Raw genomic sequence first — 17,655 nt, 5'->3', positions numbered from 1 at the left:
GATCCTAAGCGGCTTAGCTGGTCTGGGACCTGCTCCAGTACGCCAAGATCTACTTCATAAAGTTTCGACACGTTGAATTGACCCGGCCGAGTCGTTTCACCGAGTCGAGGTCGGCGGTCGCCTGGCTTCATTCCTTTAGCTCTCTTCGTGGAGTGCACCCCTATCGAAAGTATAACATGATCGATGCCCTTATTCGATATGACATGCTATTTGATACACCGATTTTGTAAATTAATGTTCCCATAGGTTGTGCTCCTGTCATGATACTGGGAAAGCTGGGCGGATGGTCCGTGGGAAAAAATGAAATTTAGAACTTGGTTGAATTCAGCCGACTCCTCGTTCGAGAACCAGCTGAAGAGGAGGTGAATTTTCGACTCCATTGAGCAATATGCAATTTTTTATCTTTTTATAAGAATTTTTCATTTTATTTAGATCTCAACTTAAAGTTTATAAAATAGAGAAAAGGAGTACATGGTTTGACTTGTACTTTTTACTTGATACTAGATTAAGGTTCTTGTTGTCGTTCTTTTCGAGTCCAAGGCATTTGAAATTTTTGCAACTACTTGATGCTGAAATCCTATGCTGACGTACAATCTTTATATACTTAGATGGTATCTTAATTTTTTTGGTGCAATCTTTTTTTTTTTTTTGCTTTTTATTAATCTAAAACTGATAAACCCACTAACATCAATGTCAACGTAATTTTTTAGTTCACCGAATTTGGAGGGCCACATACCGTACAAGACGTAAATTATAAATAAAAGGGCAATAATTAAATTCGATGCAAATATAGTATTCAATTTTACATCTCGATTGAACGCGTGTACTTTTAGGTTTATATATATAACTAAAAGGGCAATAAGTACATAAACTTTTACATTGATTTATTGATGTATAATATTTGGGGTTGTAAATACGTCAATTATAGAAAGTACCAACTAAAAATAAATAAATTGGAAGTTAGATAATGGCAATATAAATTTTGCTGTATAGTATACAGTAAGAAAATTGGAAAAAGAAAAGTTAGAATTTGTTAGGTTCTTCACAAATTTTGGAGCATGTGGATTTCCTTATTTAGTGTCATAACCCTCAAATGAGATTTTCTTTCAATCTTATGGCTACAATAAAAATCGAGATCATTTCTCTGTGTCCGTTATTTAGATAATATTTGGGTTATAATACTTAAAAAAGATGTCTAACCATAAACCAATGCATTAAAGCTTTGAATTTCTCTCTTATCTTTAATTCTAATGAATTCCAAATTACATGAACTTTAGATAGACTTACCTTCACTTTAACTTTTAATGAATAAATTTGCTTAAAGGATATAAGTCATATTTAATTTCAAAATAAAGACACAAAATTGAATTAAATGTCAATTTGCGTGTTTCAAATAAGTTAAATTTTAAATTTTCTTAGCTTAATAAACGAATGTTATTGTAATGTTAATACTTAGTGAATGTTAAATAAAAATTGATCATAAAAGGTACCTTGATCTGTTTTATGTAATACTGGTAAAAAAAAACTGTTTAATACTATTTTATATCAAATAGATAAATCGTGCACTTATTTACATGTCACAATAAGTTGCAATAATGAATATTATTCATTCAAGACATATTTCCCTCTCTAACTTAATTCTTAATTATCTGAATAATTTTTTCGGAGGAATAACAATTAACTATTTCTAATCATTTGGTCTCTTTCTACTGATTTTCAAACTTATAATCAAAGTCAAAAGAGAGAATTTGTGGTGAGCATAATTGCCATTTTATCTCTATATTCAATTTGTTCTTGTAATTTAAACTTAATATTATAAAAGTTTCGAGATAACAAATCAATAAGCCAATATTTATGGATTGAATGCGAGCCATGTGCCACTATTATACCATGTGCCTTGCCACATGATCATCATAAAAACAAAGTAAAGTGCCACATGAATACTCGTTTAGCTCCGGCCTCCGGTTTTGACTATGTATAATAGATTAGCAAATTGCAATCGTGCCAAACTTTCAGAGTCAAAGGAGTAGTTATATTTGCGTAGACAAGACGCACGACATAGATTTGACTCCCCTACTTCTAAGTGCACAAGGTCCCACGTTAAGCCACTTGTCTGAGCATATCCCCTTTCATCTCACTCGGATCATGAGATTAATTACATTTTATTTAAATTTTTACAGATTATCCACCTAAACAGGCTCCCTCGTCAAAAGAAAAACAGCATTTTCCTACACGAGTTTCGAAGAATCAGGAGGCGCAAACCGGCCTATTCTCGTATCTTTCTTTGATCTTAGACTTATCCAAATTACTCGAACTCGCGACTTATCTACCTTTATGAGCAATCGTCTCATTTTACAAGCGCCGAATCCCTTGAAATTATAGTTACTTGAACACACCACGAATATGCTTACAAGATCAGCATATCCTCCTCAATTGTCAAGTAGTTTGACCTTCTCTCCTTAAATCCCTCACCTTTCTTGTTTCTTTTCTTGAGATGCTTGCACACACCCACTTAGAGATTAATCCAACAAATCATAAATCATAAATTTGTTCATATTCAAATCGCCTCATTTCACGAATCGAATACGGCCATGCCAGAAGAGCTTTATGGGGGACCCTTTGATTCAACGGTTGGATGAACTAAAAAAGGGTGGTTCTCCATTAATACTGGCGAGTCGTTCCTCCTCGGGTTTCATTATTAGACAGAAATACGAGAGCCGTGCAAGTTGCGACAACCAAGACAAAGCATATATTCCAAGATAATTTTCCAGTGCCAGTCCACTGCCCACGAGAACAGATTCTATTCTCAGGTGATAGATAAACAAAAGAGGTAGTGGGAAACTCACCGTTCATGTGGTTGGTTTAACAGTGGAGAAGGTCAACTGTCTTTCGCATAGTCACGGATTCGATGTACACTATTTCTTTAACATCTCTCAATTTTAGGTCCATATTCGATTTTTTTTTTTTTTTAGTCACATACCTGCCTACGCATACCAAAATTGCCTCTAGTTTCTTCAACATTGTCAACATCAGAGCCAGTTAGAAGTTTATTATCATAATTTACATCTTCATCAACACATTCACGTTTGTATGGGGCAAAAATAGATAACCTCGAAGAAATTGATGGCGAGGTGTGGATATATATGGGACTAGAGTGAAAGTTTGAATTTTTTTAGACAAAAAAAAATCCGACGTAGAATTTGAATATTACTTAAAGTTGGGGGTTTTTTAGGTAATTAGCCCCATTGTAAATGTGTCTTTGAAATCCATTACTAGACAATAATAGATTCATGATGTTGATAGTCTTGAAGAAATCCGTGGCAATTTTTGGACTTGTGAGTAGATTTAGGATGAGAGTGAAAGTTCGAGATTTTTTTTTTTAGAAGAAAAATAGCTCAGGATAAAACTGGTATATGACCTAAAGTTGGGGTTATGTTTAGGTAATTAGCGACATTATAAACCGGTTTCTAAACAGTTCAAATCTAACTTGCATAATTTGTATGAGAGTCTTCTGGACACCTGGCATCTTTATGGGACTGTAGTAGCGGATTCACCAATCTAGAACCTTAGAATTAAGGGTGGTGCAAAGTAATTATGATTTCATTTGAACATTTGAATGAACATCGAACCTCATGACCCTACTCCGCCTTTCTTTTCTGTTAAAAAGAGGGAGTCGTGGGGAATCTTGATTAGGAGGAATGATTCGAAACATAGTGACTTCGAGAATAAAGATTTAGCTACTTTTAGTGGCAACTGAGCATGTGTGGATGGTTGAGTTTGCGGTATCTAAGAGGAGCCACGAGAATCCTTCCATCTATTTCAGTGTCTTAATCATTTTATGCCCATTAGTGGTGGCTCATTGCAGGCATACAGGTCAGATAAATATTCCTTTTTTTCTTTTTTATAGTTTAATTGTGGAAAATCCACACTCGGGGGACTAATGGGAGGAGGACAAGAAAAGGTAACCATATTCTTTGTGTTGCTCAAGTGGTGGAAAATGGAGGACATTGGCACGATAGAACCATTAATTAAATATCACTAGCTTTGGGTATTGAAAGGGAAAAAAAAAGTGCATGATACTTTTTCGACAAATTGATTTTGAGTACGCATTTGACTAGAGAAAAAGGTCACGACATAAAATAATTCAACTAGAAAAATGAAGTGTTTGTGGCTTAGATGATGAGAGAGTTTGCTTCACTTCTTACGATTTTGGAATCAAATCATGTTGTGGGAGATGATATCCCGAATGCTTGAGCCAATTTGCAAGAGTATGCTACTAACATTGCCCGGTGTAGTGGATTCGTTGAGGTGGTGTGAAAATTTGGTGTGCAAATCACCTGATCCTGAATAAGGAGAAGTACTATTCACTTAGTTCATCTTTTTACACTTAGAACTCAATAAGCTTAAACAAAATGTCTTGACCCTTAATAGAAGTTTTTTTTTTTCCTTTTGTTGTAAAACATTTTTCATACTCAAGTACCAGCTAATAGTTGGGTATTTGGTACTATATTATCTAAGGTTTTCTCTTTATGAAGAGCATCCATTCGAGAACAATATTTAATTCGAGAAATGTGAACTATAATTAAACTTTTCAGTGCACTCGATTTATTAAATGATTTGGGTAATCATATCGGGTATTTAATTAATACAATAATTGAGTATGAGCACATACTTTCTCTAGTTTAGTCATAGATATCTTGATTCTATATCCACTCCAGCTTTTCATAAGACCATATCTAGAATGTCAATGGATCCTCCAACACAATAATTGGACATTCTATATTTTTTTTCTTCGTACTTTCAAGCTTTTGTTAATCAAAGTCATTCTCATTCAATTTTTGTAATTAAATCCTTCTACTTTTAATTAAGTCTCATCATGTTGAGGTCTAATTACATGATTCAAGGAAGATTAATTTTCTAAAACCCAAGCGAGACTCTAATTAAAAGGTTCTTGGCTATACTTCGATATTGAAAAGAATTAAAAAAAAAGAAAGATCAATAAAAGATGGGATCCTAAGGAAATAATGAAGAATATTTAGGATTATTGCTTGTTTAATATTCGAAAAGGTGGTGAAAATTGAAAAGACGAGAGACATAGGACATAAAGGTTGACGTCATCGCTTTTTAGGGGTGTTTGTGACATTTCATGGGAAAGTAGGCGTGGAAGTATCCTTGACCATAGACAAATAAAAATATAGCAACTTGATTAGAAAAAGTATGAAAATATACGGGCGAAAAGTAGAAACCTGTTTATAAACCATTGGTCATTATAAAGATACCCACTAAAGCCCACAAAATGCATAGTCATTAGGCATTACTTGGTCAGTCGTATTTAGGGGAGATCATTTGAACGGAGCTCTTTGATCGGGTCGTTACTTGTCAGTTTAAAAAGGCCTAATCATTTCTGACTTGTGCTCAATTGATTTAGGTTGGCTTTATAACTATAGTCACTTGTAAAAGGTACCTTCATGACCTTAAGAGCGAAGGGGCTCATATGGGAAAAGTGTTAGAAAAATTATAAACCCGTGTATCAATTTAATCATAAATATTTTAGTTGTAATTTTTAGTCTTAAACTTTTTGACCTAATGTAAATTTAGTCATTCCAACTAATTCTGATGGGATATTGCTAACGTGAACGACGATCAAATTATATAATACGACCAACGCTGATGTGGATAAATTTTAGTGATATTTTAATATTTTATTGATTATTTCATTTTTCTTCCGGCTAATCATTGGACCTTACAAGCCATTGGCAAGGTTTGAGCCCTCGCTAGAGGCCACAATGTCATAGCCTTCGACCTCGCATCCTTTAGTGAGAGCTCAAGTCTTGCTAATGGTTGGGTGAGGCTTAACCTCGTGACCTATAGTGAGGGCTTAAGCCTTGCCATTGGCTTAGCAAGGTTAGGCCTTGCCCATGGTCGAAAGGCAAGCCTCACCATTGGCCGATAAGAAGGAAGAGAAGGAAAAAAAGAAAAGAAAAATTTTAAAAATATAAAAAATATAAAAATATAAAAATATTATTAAAAGTTGTTAATGTCACAGTCGGCCGTGCCATGCAAATTTAACTTGTGTTCATATTGGCAAAATCTAGCCAGAGTTAACCAAAAGGATTGAGTTGATATTAAGTCGAAAGTTTTGGACTAAATTAACATTAATAAAAAAATTATGATTAAATTAGCACTAACACGATATGTTAATGACTTTTTTTAACACTTTTCTTGTTGCGAAATGTATGATCAAGTCTAATCGCAATGAATCAATTGGAGTTAAAATAATTGTCACCCATTTTTCGGAAAGTTAACTTTCATTTCTACAAACTAACTAGAGCTTCAAGCTCGTTGAATATACGATAAACAAACTTATTCTCGAAGGTTAAGTAATACATAGTATTTTATTTTATTTTTGACATTGCACCTATACTTCTAGAAATCGACAGGGATAGAAGATATTTTATATTTTTGGCAAGAGAAAAACGAGTGGATAGGGAAGAGAGAGAATCCAATCTTCAAGATACAAATTGGGATCAAACATGCAATGATAAAAAATGATTAAGGTAAAGAATAAAATTTCAAGTCTTCAGTCGTCTTTCATCTTTAGTCAGAGTCAGTCAAAATAGAGTGTAATTTTTAATCATAAACATTTTAACTTACTATCAAAATAGAGCCTTTGAATCCGGTCGTTTTTTTTTTGTCAAACTTTGAATCCGGTCATTGCTTATCAATTAAAAAATACATAATTATTTCGCATCGCAAGTAATCTAACTTGGGCTTAATTCTTGGCTTTACAACTATAGTCACGTGTAAAAAGTACTTTGAGGACCTTAAGAGTGAAGGGGCTTATATGGGAAAAGTGTTACAAAAATTCTAAATTTATCTAACTTAATCATAAACTTTTGAATTGTAATTTTTAGTCATAAATCTTTTGATTTAGTGTCAATTCAGTCATTAAAACTTATTTTATTTGAATATTGCTAACGTGAATGACGACTAAATTATGTGACAAGATTGACGCTGATATGGATAACTTTTAATACTATTTTGTCGATCTTTTATTTTTTTTCCCCTTTTCCTTTCTTCTTCCTCCGGACCTCACAAGCTACTAACAAGGCTTTAGCTCTTGCCAAAGGCTGTAAAATCACAGCCTTCAATCTTGCGACCTTTGGTGAGAGCTCAAGCCTTGCTACCAAGGCGAGTCGACCCTATGAAATATGGTGAGGGCTCCAATCTCGCCAATGGCTAGGCAAGGCTCCACCTCATCAGAACTAGCAAGGTTAAGTCTCGCCCATGGTTAGTAGGTGAGCATCACCATTGGCCAATTGTTGAAGAAGGAAGGAAAGGAGAAAGAAAAAGAAGAGGAAAATTAAAATATATGAGAAATGAAAAAATATTATTAAAAGTTATTCACGTCAATACTAAATGTGTTACATAAGTCTAATTGATAGATTCATAATTTTTCTGACGCTTTTTCAATTACAAAATCCATGATCAAGTCTAATTGTGACAGATCAATTTGAGTTAAAATAATTGTCATCCATTTTTCTGGAAAGTTAACTTTCATTTCTACAAACTAACAAGAACCTCAGGCTCACCAAATGTACGATAAACAGAATTATCCTCGAATGTTTAGTAATACGTAGTCTTTTTTTTTTGGTGACATTACACCTATACTTCTAGAAATCTACCCGGCAAAAGATATTCCATATTTTTGGCAAGAGAAAAAAACGAGTGGACAGGAGAGAGAGAGAGAGAGGATAGAAAGTGGGATCAAACATGCAATGATCAGAAATGATCGTGGTAAAGAATAAAATTTCAATTCTTCAGTCGTCTTTCATCCTCAATCACAGTCAGTCAAAATAGAGTGTAGATTCGGCAAGGTGTCCCATCTGCCAGGAAGGACTTTCTTCAGAGGCCTAATCATTACAGCATGGAACCTCGAAAATGAACCCTCTTCTTATCTTTCTCTTTTGGGTAGGCCAGTTGGGTGAAAAGAAGATCATGAAAAATCTTCTCATATTGGGAATCTGGTAGATCATTCGAAAGTGAAAATGACACGTAGAGTTATTTAGTTTTGATTTAACGTGTAACGTTATTTTTAAAATTTCAATTTATTCAATATGATTCATAAATTATTAAGATATATCTAAGCGAGCTAAGTTTGAACGGTGGACAATAAAAAAATGTCACGTGTGAATTATTCAGGTAAAATATTAATCTCAAATCATGATATGACAACCTACCTAATCAACTAATGATAGATATGTTAGAGCCCTAATATATTTTTCCTTTTCATAAATGGATAAAAGATAGATATATTGACTTATTATTTCATAATAATCCATGTCATTGGATAATATGTGATTTATCGTTTGAACAAATAGAAGACTGCATTAAATATTTAGTAATAATTTCTAGACCACATTAAACAAATTGAAATTCCAAAAGCGACATCGCACATTGAATCAGAATTTATGAACAATTTATGTTATCTTCATTTATTACTAAAACATAAGGACTCAATACAATTTGCATGAAACTATTACAATCTCATAGAGAAAATTTTAGAGAGATTGGATATTGCGTCTTCAATCAAATATGTTGATCTCTAGTAATTACAAATGGAACAGTAATTTGTGTTTGATTATGTTTAAATTTCAAAATTTATAGAGATACGCAAAATCGTAATTAATCCAAGGTTTTTTATGTAATGATTTAAATTATACTTCGAATTAATTAATACGTCTGTATATAAGATATATTAGTAGCTTCTCTACTTATTATGTGACCTTCATTTTCTATGAAACGTAAATCCCTAAGTAAGTTGTTTTCTAACCATCTAATGAGTACGGCATCCGCCCAATTGGCAAAACGAATCTATCATAGACCTTGTAAATCTAAATGATCTGTATAATAATTCTTCTTATTATTGTTTGTTTTGGATTTGTGCAAAATTAATTGAAGATTTTCCAAAGGTGGAAATTTCCCACTAAATATAAATTAGTTAATAAACAAATAGAAAAAAATTAGTAAAAAACCACATGCGATGTAATGACGGGATTCCGAATTGGATATGTCAGAAACAAGATAGAAAATAAATTACTTTTCAGGAATTACTCTTCATAAATAACCTTTTTAAGTTTTTCAGAAAAGCCAAAGGGATGCTTTTTGACTTTTCAAAAGTGATTCCAATGGATAAAGGAAGATATCGTAAAAAGTTATTCCCTGTTTGTTCCTTTATCACACACATGGCTTGAGAATTAAGATGACTTCAGAGAATGGCAAAAGAATACTTGCTATTCCATCATCAGGACAGAGGCTCGAGTGAAGCATTTCCACCAGTACGATGGGCTTAAAGCTTCAAGTGAGGCCTCATACCATATAATTCAAAGCCCATGGCCTTAAGACAATCAGATGCAACCGAAAAGACAAATGGAAAACAGTATAAGAACACAAATCTCAGACTGAAACTTCACAGGAGCTGTGTGGTGAACAATGTATGAAAACCCAAAAGACAGATGAAACACACAGTATATCGTGTAGATAGTCCCTTAAGCTGAAAAATGCAAAATCTAAGTGCCAAGTGCAGTAGTTCGTACTGCAGCTAAAGGTCTCGCTCAGTGATTGCTGATGCTCATCATGAACATTAATCTTAGCTCGAGCTTATCATCGAAAACAGAAATGATATCAACAGTAAAAATCTTCAAACAGAGGGATTTATACAAATCATTCACACAGATTGACTAACAAGGAGTTAAAACGCTGGGAGGCACCCCCGAACGCTGCCAACCCAAGCAATGCCCTAAGTTGAAGTTCTCCACTGCAACTCAATTTGGATTTGTCCATTCTTGGAGTCGATGAGATTGTACTTCCCATTGATCCTCTTGTTGCTGACAACATCAGATAAGTAGATATCCGCATAGCCAAGCGATTCCTGATTTAATTAAGCAAAGAAAGACAAAGCGTCAGAAATTGGTTCTGATAAGTTCTGCAAGACATGTTGCAGAATCCACGGCCTATTTGGGAGAAACAGAATGCACATCCTCAACTTTGACATGTAAAATGACCTAAATTGAACCTCAGAATTGAAAAGAGAAAGCAATCCGCAGATTGGAGAGAGGAAAACCAACAACGTTTACTTGGTGAACACTGATGGGGATCCAACATTCCAAGAACCTACTATTTCCAAGTCGAGCCAATGGTGAAAGTAGGATTATACCTTCGGATGCAACAGGCCCATCCTTGAGGAGGTACTAATGACTTCCACATGAATTCTGTCATTGGTAGGTGGTTCCTCAAGCATAAACTGGAACTCTTCTTCCCATCTTGGATCTCTGTTCTTCTTTACATGCTACAGAAAATGAAAACAGCAATAAGCAAGTGCCAAAACCAAATTGATCCTGAAACGTTTCTGGAATCTTAGGTTCCAAAGGTCAAATGAGTAAACATTTACTGGAGCTGGCCAGTAAAACAGGAAAGCATGCAGGTATGGGCCTGACCAAGTGGTCGAATATTCCTATAGTGACAGCTCTTGCATTTTGAGTGATAAACAACCGAGCAACTCTGTCAGGATAAGATTAAGGACATCAAAGTGAAACCCACTCTACAACCACTCTATCCACTTTCAAACATAAAAGTGTGGCGCCATTTCAATGTTGTGATAAAATCTAAATGAGTGAATTCACACATAATGTAGCGTGAATCATTACTGTACTCCATTCTGAGAAGAAACAGTCTCATGCCTCATTACTGTTTCATACCTTTGTCTTTCTTTCCTCCCCTTTGAAAAGTAGACGGACATAAGGATTTGTGTGATGCTTTCCTTCGACATCTTGAGCCTCGTGTACAATAACTACAAGCAAACCGCCGCCAGCAGGTGTTCCTTCAGGAGCCTTGTCTACTGCATTTGAATCTTCGACATCATTGGGTATCTCATCGTCCTGGAAAGGCTTGTAAACCACTTCAACAACAATGTCCCCACGTGACTTCTCATTCTGGACATCATTGGGATCCATGTTCTTCAACAAATTAAGAGTCATAACTTTTGGCTCCTCCGGTGTAAGGTCCTTCAGTGGAATGACATTCATTCCCATCTTGTCATGTTTACCAACCTATGCAAACGACAGAGGCAGTTTAAGATCCCATTCAGTGTATGCAATAAACATATTTCAACCTATCGGCTTTCTAGAAAATGACCATCAGATATCAGACTGCTTGATATTTATGACATCAACTGGGGAAGTACTCAGCCAAAAGGAAAACAAAGCGAAGTCAGGCGCCCAGGGGGGAACAGCAATAGAATAACAGGCTCAATAGTGTAGAAAAATTTGAACTGACTAAATTAGATACCTACAATACCAGTGAGAAGAAATTACCTGTTCCCAGTCATAGACAATAAGCTCTAAGGCCTGAGATTCTGGGTCCTTGACCACCAAACTAAACTCCTCATTCCATTCAGGATTTAGATTGCTATGTTTCACTGTTGTCTTCTTTGTGGATAACTTGTCTTCAGTAAGCCTTAGCTTCACATAAGGGTCTGACTTACCCAGAAGGTCCTTCTTTTTAAGCTTCATTCCCTTCAGGACCTTTACATTAAGAATCCCAACTGGTTTCTTTGCAGCTCTGCAAGAGTAAACAAAAACCCATTTAGTTGGTCCAGTGATTGAATTAGCACCTTGATATTCATTAACGCATGGCAGCACAAATTGAAGGAAAGGACAGCTTGCAAAGAGGAAAACTTACTTAGAAGGATCCAGAATAGGTACTTCTAGGTACTTAGGCCAAAGGTACATATTTGCAACTTGATCCTTGATAAGTTCCTGAACACAAACATAAATATAATACTAAGAAGTCTTGTTACAATGTAATAGTTGGTAGGATTTTCCCAAACTTATCTAAATCAGCAGTTTACATGGTTATTGCCAACAATTGGTGAAGTTGAAGAATGGAGAAATCTATTCAAATCACCCCTATGAAAAGGTAAGGGCATTACCTGGACAAAGCTATAGAGGCCAGGAATGGCCATAGCATCTGCTCCAAGAAGCTTCAGGCCAAAATCTACATGTGGCTGCACAAAGAAACACTGAATAACTAGACAGCAAACGGGATTGGGATAGTCTTATCATAGGAAAACCCTTGTGAATGCAGCTCTAAACAAAAAAGAAGTCTAAACTGGAAACTATTCAACACACCTTTTCCATTAAAGACACAAATATCTTCGCAAAACAAGGAAAGGTCGGAACCAGAGGCTTCAGAGTGATGCGCGGAGAAGCAAACACTTGCAAATCAACCACCTAAAATGCACAGAAATTGAGAGATTGGAGAGACACAGAAACAGACAGAAGAAGGGTGGGGGATAGGTAACTAGCTATTTATCGATACCTGAACAGTTGCCCTCAACCCGAATGCCTTAGCAGCAACAATGATGTTAGGATTCCCGGCCCACTTCATCGACAGCTCCATTATTAACTCCTTCTCATCAGTAACATAGACTTTCATTCCTGGTGAACACAGAGTAAGATAGCATTAAAGACATGCCGTTTAAGAAGATGAATGACAGCTAAACAGGAATATCTTATCATTCAGCCCATAATTCACTGTGTAATGCTAGGTAAATAAAGAAGCTGTCAACATGAAACTGGACTGAGTGAAGCAGATTCTCCCAAACATTCTATCATTAGGCCATCACAAGCTTTAGTTCTAATTATTTACTCAATTGTCCAACTAATGCCCAGTCCAAGTCCATGAATTAAAGATAACTACTAACATGCATAGAGCTGTATCTCTCAGGAGAACAAATTAAAGATAACTGAAAACTCTATCATTCCCTAGAATTCAATGTATCGGGATTGAGTCAACAATTCTAAAGCTACCTATATCCACCAGAAATCTAGTGCGTGCATTGCTTTGTCTTTGAATCAAGTCCAGAGCACACGGGTCTTAGCATAACAAAGTCATTCATTAGTCAAAACCTAATATTTATCCACATTTAAGTATGAGCAGCCAAGCAAGTATGAACAGTACACAGATACCAAATTCAGTTTATTTCTTTTGCCAATGAAAGACAAGAAACACTGACAAACCAATCAGTCTTTCAGATTATGCTGCTTCCTATAAATAACATTTCATGCATGAAAAACATGAAGCAAGGAGTCCACATATTCACACTGGCCAATACGAGAGAGAGAGAGAGAGCGAAAGCTTCAACCATTGAAAGTAGGTGGCAAAGAACCCAATGTAAGCTCCTCAAACTCGACAGAATCAATCTTGTATTTCGGTATCTGCTCGGCAATAATCGGCTTTGCTATGGTCTTCACAGTCTTGCATATAGCCTACGAACAAAACACATGCTTCCTCAGAAGTAGAATAACGATCTAAAGCAGTATAACTGCGAATTACAAATCAAAACTGAAAAAGTAACTTTGTCAAGTGAGAATACCTTATCTAGATAGGGCCACATGGTGAGGAGAAATTTGTTGAGCCAGTCAACCTGTTACACAACAAAACACAAGAAAGCAGTCATCTAGGAGCTCCTGAAAGGCTGAATAACAGCATTTGAAACCGTAATCGTGGCCGCAATAGCAGCAAGGAGCAACATAATCAGAATTTTCACAAGCAACAGCAATAAACTTGAAGCTTGAGGCCGCATCGAAAAGAACATACACGGTCGTAGTCTGGATTTTTCACCCACAAAGGTATCTCCGAGAGCAGACGCTGCAAGGATTTCGTATCTTGCTCGACTAGAGGACGCACCACGGGGTCCTGAAGAGATCAAACAATCAGAGAGAATTAAGACTATGCTCCCCATTATTTTTTCTAAACAGTGACGACACTTTTTCCTTATAGTCAATTGATTTTCACAATTTCCATGGTTGGCCAAAAGCAAATGTATGCTAAAGGGAGATTAACTAGCTTTTTGATACTAGCTCACACATGACCCGAGCTAAACCTAAAGATTGACCGCAGCCCAATATTACACTATTAAACATCTGTAAACAGAATAATCCTACCCATCAAACCAAAAAAAAAAAAAAAAAAAAGAATCCAGAAAGCCGCACTCTCTCGATAACCACAAAAAGGTAAGATCTTTTTAACCATTTTTTATGCGTCAACAATTAAAAAAACAAACTTGTAAACAAACGGAATCAGCTAGTACCAGCAGCAATTTCCAGGGAAGCAAGCGGCCAAAAAGGCGAAACAGCAATGACAGGGGAACGAGGACATAAAAAGAACGGGAAAAAACACAGACCTTGACATCGGTGGGCTGGAAGTAGATGAACATGTAGTAGCCGACCACGAGCCCGATCGAAGTTCCCACCCCAAACCCGCAGAAACCAAGAACCGTACTCACGATCCCCATCCTCACGACAAAACACCCGGAAACCTCAAACTCCGGCACTGACCCACCTCTCTCCGTCGCCTTCCGCGATCACCCAGAAGATCAGAACCCCAAAAGAATGGAACTTTTCCCAATTGCTCCACAAAATTGCACGAGATCGTCGCGCGGAAACCGGAAGGCGATCCGCTGGAGGGGTAATAACTCAGGGGCCGGTCGAATGGATCAAGAGGGTGCCGCAATTACGCCATTTCATTTCCTACCCCGGAAGGACCCGCATTAAAGGAGGCAATTAATCCCGCGGCCGCAGACAGAGGCACAGGAGTGTGCGTGGTGTGCGTGTGAAGTGCGAGTGTCGGTAACGGTCATTCGCTTTGCAGGGGAAGGGGGCGCTACGGACGAGGGCGGCTCTGATTCGTCAAAGCGTTCAGGGGGGGAATTTTAACGGCCACACACAGAGGTAGAGAGAGAGAGAGAGAGAGAGAGAGAAAGAGGAGAAGAGGAGGAGAGAGAAAGCTTGTGCTGTTTTTGCAACAGTTCGCGTAAACAGGCGGAACGACAGCGACGCCTCGCGACGATAACGTTGGAGAAGGAGGTGGAGGAGGAGGGGAGGGATCGTGTAAAAAGTCAATTTTCCCGATTTATTATTATTAAATTATCGAAAAGCTATTTGATTAGTTTTGTTTTGTTTTGTTTTGTTTTTGTTTACTTGGATAATGGGATTTTCATCTGGATCTGGACTTTCCGTTTTGGCTTCGTGCCGACGCCGGGGTCGAGGCTTTTCTCCCTCTCTTTTTGTCGTTTTGTGACATCTCCATCCATGCCCCCCATTGCCGACATCTTTATTATTAGGAAATTGTTAGGTTCTTAGTGCTGGGGGCCATCAACACGGAGCCGACGCGGAGCCATCGAATTGGGAATAGGTGGACTGAATTGACCGGTTTTGGACAATTTTCGAGAGTCTCGGTTCAATTTTCGATTTCATAAGATTAGAATGGGAAAATGTCACAAATGATTCCTACGTTTTACTTAATATATAATTTCGTTCTTGAACTTTCGATCGGCTCAATTTGATTTATGAATTATTGATAAATATCCGATCTGGGCTGAATTTTCAATCTGTCAGTTGATTTGTTTTGAACTATTGATAAATGTCCAATTTAATCTTTCATTACTGTTTTTCCTCTTTTTTTTTTTTTTTTTTGCTTCTTCTCTTTTCCTCGCCGCCGGCTGGCCTAAGCGTTCAATAAGGGTCACCCTCACGGCGTTAGGCGAGGGCCGCCCTCGCCGGCGTCCGGCGAGGACGATCCTCGCTTGCAACCCCCGCCAAACGCCGGCTTCCCTTCGCCGAAGCTAGCGGAGGGAAGAGAGGAGAAGCAAAAAAAAAGGAAAAACAGTAATAAAGAATTAGATCGGACATTTATCAATAGTTTATGAACTAAATTGAGCTGATCGAAAGTTTAAGAACTAGATCGGACATTTATCAATAGTTCAAGGATGAAATTGCACATTAAGTAAATGTATATGAACCATTTGAGATATTTTCCCAATTAGAACTAAGATTTTTGATCCCGTCCTTGATTCTAAAAGAAAATTAGATCGGTTGAACTGTCAAGATTGGACCGATAAGTTTATTTGTTTTTTTCTCCTCTCTTCCCACGTGTCTCACTCTCCACTTCCCCTCTCCTCACTCCTCTCATCCTGGTCCCGATATGGCGTCAAGACAATTTCTTTGGCAATTTCTTATCCCTAGCTTCCATCAGTAAAGCTCAATAGCCTCAATCTTGTCTGTTGCCTCCCCTCAAAGAAAACTCAAAGTTGAGCTTTGCCTCGCGACTCCTCTAATTCAAGGGCTTCTCTGCTTCTTTTTTTTCTTTCCCAAATTGTCCATAAGTATTCATAGCAATCAAATTGAAATGGATAGTTTAATCTCAAATATTGAAATTTTATTTGTCATCCTTAGCGAAGCTCAATTATGATAATGCCTTGGACATGACCAAGTATTCACTAGATGGGCTCTTATGTTCTTATGCCTGTCAATTATTTGTAAATCAACCAGTTCCACTAAATCATCTAGAAATTAGACCGGATTGGTCGGTCCAATCTCAAGACCAATTGGTCCGATCCCCAATTCCAGAAACTGGGAATTAGTCATTTTGGTTCGGTTCCTGGTTCTTGACTATGATTGAATTGGACCAAGAACCGATTATTTCTACTTAATGCTCATTAAAAATTAGCAATATATGAAAAATATCAATGTCTTTTTCTTTTTTTTAAGTATGTCGCTCTTTTAGAGTCAATTCTTTCTTATTTTTTAGAATTTGTTGATACATGTGTATTTAGCTAGTGTTACCAATGCACTTATTAATTATTATCGATGGTGTTATAGTTTTTAATATATATATATATATATATATTTTCCTTGTAATTTTGATAATTAAATAATTTAAAACTCGAATATGTTTTTATTTTTTACGAAACACACTAATAGCTTTCCCTATATCGTATCTATCATCGTAATTAGGAAATTACTATAATTGATGGGTGCAACATGATATAATTCCGTCCCTAATGAAAGTTTTATATCACGAGTTTTTCCTTATAATCTCTAGATCACCTCGTAGACTAATTTTCCAAATAAATTTTGTATCTATAGCATTATTCTTTCTGAAATCATGAACTGCTACTGGGAGGCGTGGATGCAAAATTACCAAATTTCTGTTCGGTTTCTACGTCTCGAGAAAAAGTTTTCTTTGGTATGAACAAATTGGGCGATTTGACTACCCTTTGAACAATGAATTTGGTGCATCCGACCTTTCTAATTATCCCAAAAAGGAATCGATTCTATTCTATTTCTAGTGAATAAAAAAATAAAAGCGAAGCGAATCAGACAATTTCGGGAAAATCAAGAGATCCCCATTTTCCCCTTATATTATCATCTCTCTGGCCCCCCTCAAGTAATGCTCATTGGGCTCTTTAATCATCAAGATCAATGCCGTCCGCAGGCCGCACATCCATTGGTCGAAAATCGATCTCGTGGGCCCACATAGTACACGATTCATTTATTTATTTCATGTGATCATGCAAAATCATGTGGCCCTGAAATCATTTTAGAAAAGTCGATGAAGGCCACCTTTAGCAAGCTCAAAAGGAATCGGAGTATCTTCTAGTCAAACTTAACCGTCTTCTTCCCAAAAGCAGATAGAAATATCTCTTTCTCAATGCTCTATTTAAACAGCAAAATCCCCACCACACTCCCCTCGGAATCTTTCTGATTTAGGAGATTATTAAACGCGATTGGTAAAAGAAAACTGCTTAGTCCA

The 17,655-nt window shown here is 36.6% G+C and overlaps 1 protein-coding gene across 1 annotated transcript; it reads right to left on the bottom strand.

The window, feature by feature from the left end:
• Positions 1-9,440: 9,440 nt before the first annotated feature.
• On the bottom strand, positions 9,441-14,910 carry LOC104456652 (synaptotagmin-2). Its single transcript, XM_010071504.3, has 12 exons — positions 14,246-14,910; positions 13,660-13,758; positions 13,436-13,486; positions 13,205-13,328; positions 12,379-12,497; positions 12,189-12,290; positions 11,990-12,064; positions 11,740-11,816; positions 11,373-11,619; positions 10,758-11,108; positions 10,217-10,348; positions 9,441-9,931 (listed from the first exon to the last, which is right to left on the bottom strand). The coding sequence occupies exons 1-12, from the start codon at positions 14,354-14,356 to the stop codon at positions 9,800-9,802; spliced, it is 1,620 nt and encodes a 539-aa protein (XP_010069806.1). The 5' UTR covers positions 14,357-14,910; the 3' UTR covers positions 9,441-9,799.
• Between the last annotated feature and the right edge of the window lie 2,745 nt (positions 14,911-17,655).

Source organism: Eucalyptus grandis, chromosome 6 (genome assembly GCF_016545825.1).
Source record: "Eucalyptus grandis isolate ANBG69807.140 chromosome 6, ASM1654582v1, whole genome shotgun sequence".
NCBI lineage: Eukaryota > Viridiplantae > Streptophyta > Magnoliopsida > Myrtales > Myrtaceae > Eucalyptus > Eucalyptus grandis.
Note: the sequence above shows the minus strand (reverse complement) of the source record. Positions and strands in the feature narration are given on the sequence as shown.